Source organism: Dryobates pubescens, chromosome 2 (assembly GCF_014839835.1).
Source record: "Dryobates pubescens isolate bDryPub1 chromosome 2, bDryPub1.pri, whole genome shotgun sequence".
NCBI classification, from domain to species: Eukaryota; Metazoa; Chordata; class Aves; order Piciformes; family Picidae; genus Dryobates; species Dryobates pubescens.
The window spans coordinates 28,955,035-28,972,188 of NC_071613.1; the positions used below are offsets into that span (position 1 = coordinate 28,955,035).

At 38.6% G+C, this 17,154-nt stretch overlaps 1 protein-coding gene across 4 annotated transcripts in view; it reads left to right on the top strand.

Annotated features, from left to right (window-relative positions):
• RAPH1 (Ras association (RalGDS/AF-6) and pleckstrin homology domains 1) overlaps nt 1–17,154 on the top strand; it is an 87,044-nt gene that overhangs the window by 30,827 nt on the left and 39,063 nt on the right. For all 4 annotated transcript variants that reach the window (XM_054173616.1, XM_054173629.1, XM_054173638.1 and 1 more), the window contains exons 2-4: nt 4,035–4,154; nt 6,669–6,774; nt 7,598–8,115. In XM_054173616.1, coding sequence (XP_054029591.1) covers nt 4,035–4,154; nt 6,669–6,774; nt 7,598–8,115 — 744 coding nt within the window. The remainder of the gene's footprint in view (nt 1–4,034; nt 4,155–6,668; nt 6,775–7,597; nt 8,116–17,154) is intronic.

Consider the following 17,154-nt stretch of genomic DNA (forward strand, 5'->3'; position numbering starts at 1 on the left):
TAGTGAAATGTTTTGGAAACTAGATAACTGACAGTAATTACATGTCTTCCTGTTTAAATAGCATTGCAAAGAGATGAAGTTGACTGATGCAGTCGATAGTGGATAATGCAGTAGTACATAGAACGTGCTTAAGTGCAGGAAGATTTAGTTTCATCTGGAAGACAATACCATGTTGGTACCGTATCTTTTCTACATATCCCTGAGTGATGCTGCTCATTTTCATCAAATTCTATTCTGGTATCACAGTATAACTAAGGTTGGAAGAGACTTCGAGGATCATCGAGTCCAACCTGTCTCCACAGACCTCATGACTATACACTTGAACAGAACAGAAAGTGAAGGGTTGAGAAATAACTTGCATTGTAAAATTATTGTGGCACCTCATCTGGTATGAGCCTAAGGAGAAGCAACACCTATTTAAACTCTGCTATTGTACAAATACTTCAGGCATCTAAGTACCTTACTTAATGGTGTTACAACAGAACAATTATTCCTGTTCTATTTCTTTGATCAAATTTAGTTCTAAATAGCTCAATTAAATGTCAAAACAGAGAACAAAACACACACAACCTCTAACCCTGAAATTTACACCTTTTTTCTTTCTTGTTTTAAATAAAAGTGACATATCCTTAGAAAGGTGTGATAACTCCCAGTGAAGTTATGATTGCTCATGTATGGTGCATATTTGCTGTGATCAACAAGAAGAAAATGGTTGTAAAAAATAAAATTTGAAGCTTTGTAATCGGAGCTTAAGTCAAAAAGCTCAGATACTGTTATCTGAACATTTTGTCTCTGCCTTAATTTATTGAATTACTCCTTTTATTAAAGTCCTTTGGGATGTCTCCTTGCAGTAGTGGAGCTTGTGCTCAGAGAGATCCCTTTTACAGAGCTAGCAAGTTAATATTAGCTGTTTCTTAAGTGAGACACTATCCTCTGTGTGCTTCTTGCAAGCAAACACTGACAGGCTCATAGGAAATGCAGCTGACGTTAGGAAGCTTGGGTGGGGACTACAAGGAGCTGGCAAATACTGCAGGGTTTAGTTGCCAGACTCACTGACACAACAGTACTTTACTTGTAGAAGTTTTCTTTAGGCTGCTAATTCTGTCTGTGGAGTAACTGGAACTAAAGCTGAGTCTCTGATGCCAAGCTAAAATAGCTAAATCAAGCAACAGTTTATGAGAAATTGAGAATGCTGTTTTCATTCCACAGCTTAGAACCTCCTAAATATTTGTAAGAAGAGCAAGCTCCTCTCTTAATGAAAGGATGAGTTATGAACAGTGCCATAGAATGCACTACAAAACAAGTCCCATCTAACTGTAGAGTGGCAAAAATAGCTCAGATGGAAAAGCTAGCAGTGTAAAGTATCTGTAAATATCAAGTTCTGTCTGTTTTACATCACAATTTCCATTTGATTTACCAGTTCACAGTCATGTTTCCTAAAGCATACTTTTACGAGCTTCCCTTAGTCTTCAAATAAAAATTCTTGACTTCAGGTGTATCCAGGCGTTGAGAAATGCTATGCTATCAAATTGACTTCAACCAGTTTGACCACATAATCTTAAATATAATGTTTTGTCTTTCATTCACAATGTTTCTGGTCTATGTTAAAACCTAAGGAGTAGTAAAGCAAAGCTTTGAAGGAGCATGAAAGTGGAATGCAGCTTCTGTTTGTTTTGCGGAACTTCAGGCAGTGATGAGGTGCTACTGTTCTCCTGTTTTCATTTCTATGTGAGAAGACTTTCAGGTGACTTCAAGGAGAGGAATCTTACAGGGGTAGGTGCACCATACTTACGGAACAGAAAAACTGGTGCAGCGTTGGTGGAAGGAAACATTTCTGTTACATAAACATTTTGGCATTTTTTTTAACTTCAGCATCACTCTTAGATTTTAGGTAGAGCTTCCTTCACTGGAGTGCTAGAAGTACTTAACAGAACTCAAAACAAGTGTTGGAAGAAATGAGATTCAGATGGTAAATTTAGTCTGTTTAGTCTTTGCTTAGTGTAGTATGCCACACCAGGCTAACTTTAATACTGTTGCCCCTTTAATGTAAGCACCTACACTGTGGTCTCCCACAAAAGTAAAATCTCAGGAGGAGATTGAAATGGCTTTGCCTGGAGCAACTGGATGACAGTATCTTGCATCTGTGGGAGGCGTTGGCATCTCAGAATTGTAGATCACCTCTGAAGTCTCCTGTTCCTGATTATTTCATCAAGGGAAAGTGAAATATAAACAATATATAAATAGAAGGAACATATAATTTTAAATTGTGGAGGTTTTTTGCATGAACTGTTACATAAAGTCAAACCCAGATTAAACATGTTTTCTCTTGAGATCACCTTTATCATATTTTGTAACATTTCTTATCAGTACAGTTATGCAACATCATGATGTCTTTCAGACCAAGATTTGACTTTTCTTGGACCCTAACATTTAGAAAACTTGTTTTTAAATCTGATGTGAAAACTGATGCTTTCTGAAAGCTATGTAACAAAATTACTGCATAGCCCATGACTTGACCAAATCAAGCTGTAGAGCACACCATGATTTTCTTGTATGTAGCTCTTGGTGGCAATTTGTTGTCATTTATTTCTGGAGATTCTGTAGTATATCCCTAGGATTTACTCTTCTGCAATGCCTGATCACTCCCAAATTGCTGCCTATGTCTTTCTTTCCCCTAGCATGTACATTTTTTTTCTGAACCAGATCATTGGTTTTAAGTGTGGATGTACCCAGGGAGGCATGTGTGTCAGGAGGCTTGGAGGACTTGTTTGAGGAAGAGAATAGAGGCTTGTTTATGAGAAGATTAATTTCCTTTGTTGTGATAACAGATAACCTTTGGAGAAGGTTAAGACTTTATCTTGGTCACTCAAATTTGTTGAATGTAGGAGGGTCTGATAGCTGTAAGATTCCAGGGAGGAGTTTCTTTGTTGGGTAAAAATTGTGCAGTTATCACTGAAGTAATCTGGACAGTGTCCAAGGTTTAAACGGTTTCATGGGACATGTTGCTGGCATTCTTTGTGGCCTGTTTAGCATTTCTCTTTGAAGATATGTAGAGTCAGCTATTTGCAGTGCAGTGAGACTGTACTTCCTCTGTATTGAATGGTGCTGCTTAACTGTGGTCAGCTGAATTCCTTGGACAAGCATTGAATTTTTGTAATGTAAAGTCCAGAGACTATGCTAACAATAGCTGGCAATCAGTGCATGTATTAAATATTGTGGACTCTTCATCTTTTTCTGCATGGTTCTGACAAAAGTGAGCTGCAAGACCAGGTTGGTAATTATCTATTTGTGCTGGGATGAAGTTTCCCCCAGCATTAACTTTAGTCAGACTAACTCAGTTAGAAGCAAATGAAGCTGTATTTACAAGCAAAACCTACACTCTACAATGGAATGCAATGAGTATGTACAAAATATATATATGGATATTTAAAATTAGCAAATAACATGGAAACCCCCCTGGTCCAAAAGACCAGGAAAGCTGCTCCACTGCCCCCCAAACCTCCCCCACCCTCTCTGTACCAGAGAGAGAAAAGAGAGGAGCTGGGAGAAAGCAGTCTTAGTTCTTATCTCAAGGTCAGCCAGAAGCATTGTTATCTCCCAGGTGAAGCAGAACAGTCAAGATCGAAGGAGAAGAGAAAAGGAGTGGGAATGGAAGTGAAATGTAAAGAATTGTTATGATACAGCTTCTCTTATCTCAGACTTTCATCCAATAAATTTGTTTAGAACAATCTTTTGTTTTCCTTTTTACACCCCATAGTGATTTATTTATATTTTTCTGCTTTTCTGCTCGAAATCTGTTGCTAGTTTTTAAAGGCATAGCCTAAAACTCCATACTATTGTAGGTTTCACACTAAGTCTTTACTTGTGAGTGGGAATAGTAAACTGCATGTATGCAATTTTTATAAAGGTTATGGACAGAGATGTGCTATGACTTCATAACACCTTTCCAGAAATTTAGTAGCTGATTCCAGTTTTCTTAGGCACTTCAACAATCTGAGTCTCTCTTCTTTTTTTTGTTTTTCTTTTTTTTCCAGATGGAGCAATTATCAGATGAAGAACTTGACCATGGAGCAGAAGAAGATAGTGATAAGGAAGATCAGGATCTGGACAAGATGTTTGGGGCCTGGCTGGGGGAACTGGACAAACTTACACAGGTTAGGGAAATTTCAATCATCTTACAGGATAATTTTTCATAACTATTGCACGTTTCTTTTTGGTTGGATGCTAACTACTTAGCACTGCCATTTGCAGTCTCAGGCTGCGCCAGGGGAGGTTCAGGCTGGATGTTAGAAAAAAGTTCTATACAGAAAGAGTGATTGCACATTGGAATGGGCTGCCTGGGGAGGTGGTGGAGTCGCCATCGCTGGAGGTTTTTAGGAGAAGACTTGACAGGGTGCTTGGTGCCATGGGTTAGTTGCTTGGGCGGTGTTGGATTGGTTGATGGGTTGGACGCGATGATCTTGAAGGTCTCTTCCAACCTGGTTTATTCTATGTATTCTATGTATTCTAAGATAGACTGTAGCATGTGACCAGCTCACTACTCTTTAAAGTTTCTGAATTGGCTTGTTTAATCTCAAAAGTCATTAAATTATTTTTCTGATAGTATGACCTTTCCCAAAGGGTGTGATTCCTTCTGACAATTATGGAATTGGTATTTTGTCTCATGTATAGAGAGAAGCACTGATTTTAGCTGGCTAGAGGTGGCCTTCATCTCCAAACACATGGTTGGACACTTATTTGTTCAGAAATTGCCACATGTTGACATATTTAGCTGACCTAACACACCCTAGAGAACTCACTGTTATGCTAGAGTATGCTTTCTGCATTGAGGCAGTTGATAGGACATCTTCTTTTGGCACCTCCTCCTTTGTGGTGCTTTTCCTTCAGAAGCAGATCTTGTTTTGCATGGTATGCCAGACTCACGGGGTGACAAGCCATTTTTCTGTGACTGCCTGCTATGTTTTATTCAGCTGTGTGAGCTTGCTGAATTAATCTTCTCCCTCTTTGTCATTTAGACTTAGGCAAAGGTATGATACCTTAAGTTCCAGTAAGATGGAGAAGAGACAGCTTTTCTCATCTTTATCTTACCCAAAGACTGATGGAAAATTGAGTCTGAATTTTAAGTTCTGTCACATGATTAGCTCATCTCTGTTACCTTTTTGTTAAATCTCAACCTGCAAGATACTAATGTAGATAGTACACTTGTGTATGCAGGACAATAATGAATGCTGCCTTTGGAGGTCAATGGAAGATCATGTGAAATCTGTATATTGTAATGCTTGTTGGGATTTGTAAGTTTGTATGAGAGGTTTTTATGGCAAGTGGGAGCCACTTCGAAGGCGTGGGCTCTGCCCATTTCTTTCAGATTTGAGTGGCCTAGATGTCCAAGCAGACTTGGGGCTTATAGCTACACTGCAGATATACAGGCTTCATGGTAATGTCTCAATTTGTGTGCTAATCCATGCAGATTTCTTCAAACCTACTAGCAGTTAAGGGGAGGACCCACATTTTTTCTTGCTTTCACATTGCTGTACAACATGGTTTGCAACACAGGCTGACAGCTGCCCTTCTGTCTTTTTAGACTACTGAAAAATGACATTTCTCCCAAAAGTTTGAATGACCTCGTATGGTTTTGTATAAACAAGTTAATGCAGTTAGCCGTGTCACAGTTCATTTGTTTGGAAAATAATCATGTCTTGATGCAGCTGTCCCAAATAAAGTCCCAATAGAGACAGGGCATTAGAGCTAATGACCTCCAAACTGCATTCTCCTGTAGTTTCAGCATTTGTTGCTGTTTATCAGCTGGCCTCTAAGAACAGTAGGAGAAAAGGGGTTTTTTTTATCCTTGAGTTCCTTGAACTTTAACTTCTTTTTTAGATTTCCTAAATGTTTATTTTGAGGGGATTGCAAGTAAGATCCAGATTCCTTTCTACATGGAAGTGCTTTTTAAAAGCTTTGTAACTTTTAAGATGTCCATGAGATCATGTGAATTCACTTTGCCCTCTTTCACTGCTGGTCTGACAAAAGCCTTATAAAATCTAGTCACAAATTTTGCAGCAGGCGTGCGCAGCGTTTGGCGATGATGCAGAGTGCATTAATGTTTATCCTGCTCTATGTACATGTTAAATGAAGGAAATGTTAACCGTGCTTCTCATAATCATAAACTTGTGGAGCTGTTGCAGTTTTCAGCTGTTCCCCAAACGGCTAGTTTAGCATCATATATTGTGGGAAATAATGTGTGCTCTGATAATAGTGAGAGGATATCACACTTGTTTCTAAGAATGTGAAATAATAATAACAATTACCATTTTTCAAGTAAAACGCATTATAGGTGTTTTTAACCAGAATATGTTTGCTTTACTGAAAAAACATCCTACACAAACTGTCTGGAGTTTACTTTAACAGTGCAACATGTTTTTATTCTAAAACCCCCGTAATCTGTTTAACATCTTTCCTCCACTGAATATCTGAAGATAAATCTCCCTAGCATGGTGTCATGTATCTTCAGTCTAAAGTTTGAAAAAAGAATTAATTTTTTTTATATGCCAGGAGTTTTTTAAAATATTATCTTAGTGAAAATTAATTTTCATTCATCTTGAAGACTCACTTGTTCAGTCAATCTTCATTCTGGGTTTTGTTGAGGTTTTTTTGTTTGGTTTTTTTTTCAGAGTTTAGATACAGACAAGCCTGTGGCACCAGTGAAGAGATCACCTCTCCGTCAGGAAACCAATCTTGCCAACTTCTCATATCGCTTCTCCATGTACAATTTGAATGGTTTGTGGAATTATTTTCCCTCTCAAATATTTAGGAATATGATCCAGTTACAAATTAGAAGAAATAAGAGCATCGAAATACACTTGTAGCCTAAGGGAGAAATGTTTCCAGAAGACATTGCTTTCTGATGGCACAGAATTTTGAGTATTGTAAAGCAGTGTCTTGTACAGCATCTGGTATCTGAGAATTGTAGTCTAGAGTCTATACAGAAGCCTACATTCTGGGATCTGGTCTCATGAAAGAAAGAATTGATGTTTATCTGTTAAATGGGGGGAGAGAGTGCATCTTACTTCATGGGACAGGATGCAGGAATATAGCTACAGAATTCTTTCGCATTAAACAAAAATCATGTTTTTCCTTGTCTAAAAATTTCCCCTGGTTGTAATACAGTAACCTTAATTTAAAAGCTTATGTGTGTGTATAGTATTTTGTGAATTTTCTGAAAGCAGTGTCACATTTCTTTCATTGCTGTAGGAGAAAACACTTAGCAAAACACCTACACTTCTTTGAGAAGCTGAGGCATGTTATTGTACAAATGTATTTTTAGATTCTATTCACAGGACAGCATTTTAAACTTGCCATAGATTTGTTCTGTTGGCAAATGTATTTAACCTAAATAGTTTTGATATTTAGGTAATTGGTTTTAGACTGGTCAAGGGTGGCAGTGCAAATACATTTCTGCTTAGCAGGGATTTTGCAGTATGGATGGGAAAAGAAAATGCAGCTTCCTTTGTTCCCTTACTCGGTTGTGTTTGATACAGAGTGAGAAGTTGCACAGACAAATGAAGTAACTGCGCATACTGAAAACTCTTGTTTGTTGCAGAAGCCCTGAATCAGGGGGAGACTGTGGATCTAGATGCCCTCATGGCTGATCTCTGTTCCATAGAGCAGGAGCTCAGCAGCATTGGGTCTCATTCAGCAAACAATGCTGCAGTGAAACGCCTTGCCACAGAATCCAAAGCTCAGAAACCACCTGCTAGCAGACCACCTACTAAGCACAGCAGCATGAAAGGATTATCTCCCTCTTCTGGTAAGATGACTAAACCATCACATGCCAACATATCTTTGGATGACATCACTGCACAGTTAGAGAAGGCCTCGTTGAGCATGGATGAGGCAGCCCAACAGTCTGTTGCAGAAGACACCAAACCAGTAGTTACTGCTCAGCACAGGAGGACAGCATCTGCTGGCACAGTGAGTGATGCTGAGGTGCGCTCAATCAGTAACTCCTCCCGTTCCAGCATAACCTCTGCAGCTTCCAGCATGGACTCCTTGGATATCGATAAGGTGACGAGACCTCAGGAACTGGACTTAACATCACAAGGGCAACCAATCACTGAGGTAGAGTGTTACTAATTCAAAATTTTGGTGGTTTTTCTTCAAACTTTTTTTGTTGTTCCTTTCCTCCATTCTAACAGTCTTAGCTCAACATGTGCAGTACAGCAGAATTGATGGAAGATTAAGATTGCTTTTGCATGGGCTGCACATGCTATGGGTACTCTCTTCTCTGTTTTTGTTTCTGTCTGCAAGGAATCTTTTTTAAGACTATGTACTTCCTTTTTTTTTTAAGGGCTTTCCTGATTGCCTCCCAAGTCAGTCAAGGATTTTAATGTTTTCTAGTTAGTTGTTTTTATTCTAACTATAACTCATATTGCTTTTTCTTTAAACCTGAGGAGCACACAGCTGTTGAAAAAGGAAGGTACAGCTGATCAGACTACACAAAGAAACAACTGGGCTGGAATACAGTAGACAGATACTCAATTGGTGCCTTGACGTGGCTTCATCAGAGAGGAAACTTTTTAGTAAAAACAGAGACAGTTTGGGGAATGCTGCAAGTACTGGTGACTTGCATGAGGAAATGGGGAAAATGTTTCAGAGAATTTAGAGAACATAAACTAGAAGCCGTCTTGTGCCACTGTTCTCTGAAACAGAAGTTTGGCCTGTTCAAAAGTCAGTTGTACCAGTATGCATGTTCTCTTTATGGGAGAAATCTGGAACAAGCTGATTTTATTCTAATCAATAATTAACACTAATCTGTGTGAGCTGTGCTGAAAGCATGCATCTCCCCATCTGCAGCAGAAGTTCAGCTGATGTAAAGAGTGAATGGTGCAGGCTTGTCAGTAATAATCGACTCATCAAGGTCACACTGACATATAAATCTTTATTTTAAATAGTGAGAAATTAACAAGTGGCAATTTAGGTAAATTTTCTTCTTGTATAAAACGTTGGTGTTCATTTTATTTTTATTGCCGATTCATACTGAGTGAAGCAAAACAGTGGTAGGCAGAAATGTGTCCTTTTCTCTTTGGAAATTATAATGCAAACCTTTGCATTATTGCTGGGGGCCTAAGTGTTGAAGCTAGCCTATGATAATCGTTGTTTTTTGTCAGTCATTTTCTTTCTGTAGCATGGCAAGGCATATTTTCGGGTTTTTAGGTTCTCTTATTGTTAGTTGCATCATTTTATCCTTTTTTTTGTTTAAATGTAGAAGCTTAGGCAGTATTGCATTTCTGTCTCTCCCTAGGCTGAAAAGATGATTTAAATTAATCGCTTCTGTAACTCACGTAGCACAAGAAAAGCTTGAATTTTGCATTTCTTAAAATTTAAAAAGGTAGGATGCTTTCTGCAGTTGATTTTGCAGATCTCCCTCTAGGTATCAGCCTCTCTTCAGAAGTTATATGCTTGAGACATTAGTAGGATTACCTTTCTTATCTTCCACTTTTTTCAGTTCTTTGATGGCTTGAGCAATCAAAAGACCACCTGCTGCATTTTAATAACTTGATGAATCAATAGACAGAGGTCAAGAAGTTGCTTTGTCTTCACAGGAAGCTAATCTGTATTGCTGAAAGTGTTGCATTTGCTTTCTCAGTTGCTGAGCTCTTAGCTGCTGACTGCAAGGCTCAAAATCACCCCCAAAAGCTTTTATTCCAAACATGTGAGAGATGCCTTTGAATATCCAGTTATTGCTTGTCATAAGAATGTCACTATTGTTTTGCTGCCCAGATAAGTTGATAATAATGATTCCTTTGATGGAGGTAACCAGAAAGTGTTGGTAATTTGAGAGCCAAATCCTGCTCTTCTCTTGAAAGCGGAAAGCTCTACACTCAGTGACAATGCTGCTTTGTTTTGTCTTGTTCCGTTCTTTATTTCAATAGCCCAAGGAAGGTGTTAAACTCTTGAGAAATTTTTCCTCAGGTTTACAGGATTGGTGTTCAGCAGTTCAGTATTAAAACTGTTAGGTAATGGGATGGGATGTTTGACTGTGGAGCAACTTTTTTTTTCCTCATCAGTAGTGAATAGAAAATGGGAAAATAACATCTGCTTGGAGATTGTAAGGGATTTTTAGATGAAATTCACCTTATAAACGGGCTGGAGCCCACGGTGCTAACAAGAGTTTGTTTTCTGTTTGATTCATTTAGCTGCTGAAAGCTACTCTTCAGGGGTTTAGTAATATTCATGGCTATGTTGTGAACCAAAACACCTTTTCCTAATAAAGTTGAATTCTACCCTTCCACACAACTGACTCAGTGGTGGTGTTTCTAATAGGGGACATCCCTCTGATGGAGGAGCCTTTGATGAAGTGCCCATATAGGGGAAAAAACAACACAGTTTTGATTAAAAAAGCGGGAGAAGCAATTACTTCATGGCCGTAGCAAATCTGTTTTGAGATTAGTTATTCTTATGTAGTGCTTCAAGTTAGCCCCTCTTTTTTTGCCTGTCTTCTTTGAGACTGACTGTAGTTGAGCTGACCTTTAAAACTTTTCTTTGCTGCTATGGCTCTTATGAAAGAGTTTAATGACTTGGCAGCTCTGCCCTTTTGACCAGTCTTTTCTGCCCTCCCCAGGCAGTTTAGGTACTTAAAAAAAAACAGTCATCTTTCCTTCTGCAGCTTAATGTTATGCTCTTCCTCTTGTGCTTCCAATAAAAGTAAAACAGAAGACTGTTTTGATAGGAGGAAATGCTTGTCTGAAAAAGGAAGTTGTGTTGCAGTTATTAACTTCAGTATTCTATCTTTAAAAATAATTCTGTCTATTTAGGAGGTCTTTGACCTGGAAATGTAGGGAAATCCTGTGCAAGAAGTGCCCTGCACTGGCCCACTGGAGGTATGTGTAATGTAGTGTACTATTCTGACTGCTAATAGTGACAGTTGTTACAGAAAGAGGCTGCCATTCCGCAGCCCCTAAAAATGAGAGGATACAACTTCCCTTTTCTCTCATCATTTCTTCCCTCATGCTCTTATTGACACTGTCTCATCTCCTCCCTTCTCCCGGCTTTGGCACTTACCGGTACTTAATATTCCAAAAGTTACCACTTCATTCTGGGCCTCATTCTGTGTTACTTGGGTGAGTGGAATAGGCTCAAAGGGGTCTGATGTGTGCTGGTGAGCAGCAGGGGGACTGGAGCCAAGACCTAGAGGCTGCATGGGAGAGCAGGCATGCATTGGTGCTAAAGGAGTAATCAAATCTTCCCTGAGCAATTGGACAAGCACCTTAGTGATGTTGTCACTCTTTCTCCTAGCAGTCTGTGCTGCAGGAACTTCCGGGGGCTGAAGATATATTGGCACCATGACATGATAATTCTTGGGGGTCTTATTATCCAGGACCATCTTGTTTGTTCTTAGTCTGCCACTTTCTGGAGACTGACTGGAATTTCCTGGGTTGTTTAAATCATGGCTTAATTAGTTGTCATCATGATTTGTTTATTGTTCTCCTTTTCATAACAAGTCTTAGCACTGTCTCTTTGGATTCTCTGAATATTAATGTCATCAAAGACTTGAGATCTTGTCATGGTGATAGTATTATCAGTTATGTTCTTGTCTTCAGTCTTCTGTAAGCATTGCTGAACAAGAAAAGTTGCTTCCACCCCTGCCCCCCCATAATTTTTGCTAAATTGAACTTCCCAAGTCCCTGCTTGAACATTGTGCTTCCATAAATTGGTAGGCTACATTTTGTCTTCATGCTTTAGTTGTAATGAGTGGCATACACTTTAAATCTTGGTTTCTGCTTATGGAACACTTGAATGCAGACTCAGTGAGTGATGTAATAGCATGAATTAAAGGTAGGGGAAGTGATGACTATATGACTAACTTGTCCCCCTCCACCCACCCATATTATCTTTTTCCTTCTGCCTTTGGTCACTCTGCCACCAAGAGATTGCTTCTATTTCCAGTGAGCTGTGCTAAAGAAGTAGCAGTAGCGGGGAGAGAATAGAAAACTGTATTGATCATGCTGATGTAGCTAGTTATGTCTGATCGGTGAAAGGGTCCATTCATGGACAGTCATTGTTACTGTCGTGCATTGTACTGTCAGTACAAACTTTGCAGAGAAGTTTGAAGTCTGCCATCTGGTCTGGCACAGTTACAGTATCACCCCCACTCCCAGCACGATGGAGTTCTTTATGTCAGTAACCCACTTTGCACAGCTGAGAGATTCTGACTCTTGTATGAAGCTAATGCATAATTTAGCAGTTGGTGGTGACACATTATTTTTAAAATCTTTTGCTTAAATTCATCATAGTTTCAGACTTGATGTATAAGAGGTAAAAAATCGTGACAGGACTTAAAGGTTCACTTGGCAGAGAAGGCTGAAGTATATGATATAGTTTTGATCAAATTGACAAGCTGGAAATATGAGAAAATATGAATATTATTTATTAAATATAAAACAATCTTTTTCGGAACCAATTTGATTCAGGTTCGTTTGCTTGGTCGATGATAGGTTGATTACACACAATAGGATGGTCATAAACAGTGGAGTAACAGCCTAGAAAAATCAGAACTTGGAATACAGAGGAACAAACTGCAAAGCAAAGAGCAATACTGCCCCAGGTGGTAAGACTGACCACCCTGGGTTCCTAACGGGGCTGACCAATGGGTAAACAAGCTATGAGGTAACCAAGTAAATTAGCATAAGGTACGCACGAACCACTGAGTTGTTAACTACCAAAACTTTTGCTGAATGAAGCGATGTTCTGAGTTCATAGTTGTAGTCCAAAGGGTAGGAATAATCCAAGAGGTCGTATCCAAAATTAGAGGAAGTGAGAGGGAGAGCACACTGCTGTGGTAGAGATACAGGACTCAAACACTGTGCTGCCAGGACAAAAGAAGCTAATTGCCCTGAAGACAGGAGCAAGTAGATGCTTGTCAACGCCTTGAATCCCACTAATGAAAGGGGGGGGAGGGGGTGGAGAAAACGAGAGATAAGAGAGAGATGTGGGCTCTGAAATCTTCCCCTGTAAATTCCCTTTTTGAAAACTGAACGGCCCAATGGCACTTTAGCTATTCAAATCCTGCCAATCAGTTCAAAATGTATGGCGAGCAAAACTGCACACACCTTGTCTCATAGCCTCTGAAATGTGAGGATCGGAGTCCAGCTTTCACCCTCTCCAGGCAGCCTCAAAGGTGCCTGTCTATTGGCTCCTTGACCTCAAACCTGGACCCTGCAGATGGGGAGGTAGGAGAAAGTTAGTGGCCCGAACAGGTTTAGCTGGCTCATTAATCACAGAATCACCAAGGTTGGAAGAGACCTCAAAGATCATCAAGTCCAACCTGTCACCACAGACCTCATGACTAAACCATGTCCAGGGCAGTATAGAGTAAAAATTTTCATTGGTGGGAAGAGATCATTGCAGTATGACAGTTAGTAATGGTTGTAATATGTTCTCAGCACATATAGGCAAAGCTGTATTGGCTAGAGGCTCCTGTGCAATAAAATGGAATAAACTGGAAATGGGCATAAGGAAAAACAAAGTTTGTGTTCCATATCCTTGGCTTTCATATAGACGCTTTGTCACTAAAATTATAGTTGCCATGCAGTGTCATGATATGGAAACTTTTCAACTGTTAAAGGTTATTGTAGGTCATAAATATGTGTGATTACTAGATGTTCCACAGTATGAAAATGCAATTAACTGTTTCTATATGCAGTCAACCCATGACATATATAGCCTTTGGTAGGCTGTATGTTCTTAAAGTAAAGTAGGATTGCTGAACATCACATATTATTTACAAGTGATTTAAAGAACAGTTGTGGTCTGGTTTAGCTTTTGGAGGAACAGGGCATCATTGTCTCTTATGTTTTGGGAGTTTAAGGCTTGAGTAGTTTTCCTGATGTTACATGTTTTGTGTAGTTAGCAGATGCAAAGGATGATAGTCTTCAATTTGTGAACATAGTCACGGATTTGCAACAAACAAGGCATGGCAGACATTTGTTTTGTGTTTCTTCTAAAGGCTCTTCAAAAAATTATTTTCATTTTGTGGCAGTTCTGTTATGTCTTTGCACAAAGTATATTCTGGACTGTTTCCAGTTATCCTTTTCCTAAGCTGAAAGTAGTGAATGGAAAGACTAAATTTGAAACACAACTAGATAACCTTTTCCTCTTTTCCAATTGTTAGTTACAAGGTGGTTTTTAATACATCAGCAGTAAGCAAAAAAATTGCATATTTGTCATCTCAAAGCACTACTTTGGCTTCCAGTTTTGTTGGCATAAGAAGTGTGAGCCATCCCATCTTCAAATGTTCTGGAACTACATGTAAAATGATTCATCACTTGCCAGATTTTTGGAGGTTTTCAAAACATCCTCTGAGATAAACGTATCAGTTTACGAAATATAAACAATACTTATGTATTTTTGTAATCCAGTGTGCTTAGCTAGTCATGGAGTTTATGCATGACAGTAAAACTGTTTTTTGTCATATGATGCACAAGAACTCAAAGATTATTAACACACTCTTCCCAATGCCTGCAAAACTGGCAATTAAACTTTATTTCACATTATACTTGTGGAACCAGCAAAGCAAATGATGGGAAGGGATGATTTTTTGTTGGTTTGGCTTGGCTTTTTTTTCTTTTCCCTTTAAGAATTTTGAATTGGAATTCAAGGGAGATGTTCAAAAATTTAAATTACTACACATGCATGGAATGGTGGGTTTCCAAAGTTGGGGTATACAGATTTAAAATAAGTGAAAGGGAAGTGAGAACCTAAACATCTGTTCTTATACTGGTACATCTATCAAGTGTATCAAGATTGCCTGTCAACTCACACTCGTCAATAAGCTTCCCTTCTTGGAAGGAAAAGGAAAATGGACAAACAATACATGTCTTGTTGGACACAGCTGACTAGCAAACCTGGTATCAGCTGAAAAATTACACTTCTAGTATATTTTTTTTTTTACAGTAAGTGTGAACACTAAAGGCATTGTCTATGCCTAAATACTGTTCTTTCTGCGATGATGTAGTTTTTTGTGGATGGGCTACTAAATGATTCAAATACTGATGTCCCAAATGCATTTATCTGCAGTTAAAACTGCTTCTTCAGAAACTTTTCTGGTAGCCCCTTGCATGTGGCAGTAGTGATATGACTGTCTCTAGCAGTCATACTATATCTGTTAGAATTTGCCTGCAGTGTTCTTGGCTTTTATTCCTTTGTGTTCTTTTGGAGATACCAAACACTTGATGGTTTCTGTTCTCCAGCTGTTCTGACTTTTTAAGATGAAGGCACACAGCTCAACATTCATCAGCCTTCACTTTCTAGTTGTAGTACACTCTTGCCTATTACAAAGAAAGAATGTGAGCTAGTGGCAGTGGTAGTTGGTTGAGTCAGTAAGCTCCTAAAATGGTTAAACTTCTGTTTGTATGTCCATGTGCTCTTTGGTCAGTAATGCTAGCAGTACAACAGTTGCTGTTGCTGATGGAAGTTGTCTGTAGTCCAGTGACCTTTTTTATCCTTTTAGCTTCCCCTTCTGTCTCTTTAAGTGAATTAATCAGGGAAGTCTCTTATCACAGATTTTATCAGTTGTAGAAAATAGTTTGAACTGGGTGCTTCTAAGTAACCACATTTTAAAATAGATCTGGCTCTTCCATGCCTATTCCACAGCATTAAAGAAGAATACTTATGTTTAAGGTAGGATTTATCTTGGGGAAAAAAATTATTATCCTTGATACAGAAGCTAAGAAAATGGTTGCTCAGAGGTTGGAATGCTTACTAGATTCATCTGCAATAGACAAAATATCATAGATCAATGACCAAGTAAATCTAGGCAACATACCTCTTGGAAAAAGCAGTCTTGGACCAAGCCACTATACCTGAGCTGAGAAATGACAATTTTTGTCTTACGATGCTACTGAATGTCAAAACCCCTGCAGGGAGTTGTATATTTCGGTTGCAGTTTCCAGTGAAGAGATCACTCTTAAAAATTGTGATTGGCTGTTTTAAAAGCTCAATCAATCAATTTCTTGGTAGATATACCAGTCCACTTAAAACCAAGACCAATTCCTTCACTTTTTCTGCAATGTCTAATTAGATTATGGAAGAGAAATACTACATCTGTAGGAAATGAGCAGCAGATTACTTGTTTGCTCTTACTTCAGGTTGCCAAAAATCAAATTTGGAACAGATGACAAAAATTAAAAACACAAGAGCCAGTTGCGGAACATTAAACTCCTAAGAGGAGAAAAGAATTTAGGCTGTTTTCCTTAGATGCACACAGTTCTAACTTAGAGAATGAAAACTGGGATTTGTCAGGCTTCTAAAGGAGTTTGAACTCAAAAGAAGAGACTTCATGTTCTGAAGAAACATCTGAGAACTGGGCTTTTAGCTGTGTCAGTTTTGGATGTGCTGTTTAATGTTTAGTCTTTTATAGTATAATAAAAGTTGCCTTCAAACATAAAGAAACATAAAGACTTTTAGTTAACCAAGTTTACAGCCTTAAGTACAGTTCCTGTGTTGGACATTTACTAGCTTCGTGTTTGTAAAAGTTACTCAAGATTTAAAACAATGGTTTGCTTTCTGAAACTTACTTTATTGGATGGGGTTTTGTTTGTTTGTTTTTTCCATAGGATTTGTCTGCTTTTAACCAAAAGAGTAGATTTGTGACTCTTAACTCATGAGCTATATATACCTGTTCTCTTCTAGTGATTAGTCTTTGGATGATTTGATGCCTACAGTATTTTTGGTTTAGGGCTGATTCATAGTTCAGAAATCAACAGATATAAGCAAATGATACTTAATACAATTACTACTGTAACTGTGTTAAAGTTAATTCCTTAGGTTTCTTAGCTCCTTTGATGTCTAGTTTTCTGTGCTGGAGGTAGAGCCTTTCACAAGGATGAAGTGTCCAACATTCATTATCTAATGTAGTTGCACATTAGTTAGTTTTAAAGTTTGTGGCATTGTTTTTTTCCTTCCTTTTTTCAGTCTTCCACTTAAATGCAGCTCTTTTGGATAGGTCAGGCAACCATTTTCCTTTTTTTTTTTTCCCCCCCCCCCCCCCCCTGTTATGTGGTTATTTTTCTTCTTTGGGAAAATTCCACAGCTTGAAACCACTTCTGTGCAGACAAACTTTATTTGGGATTTCTTGTTTGGCTCATGCTAATTTAGGTC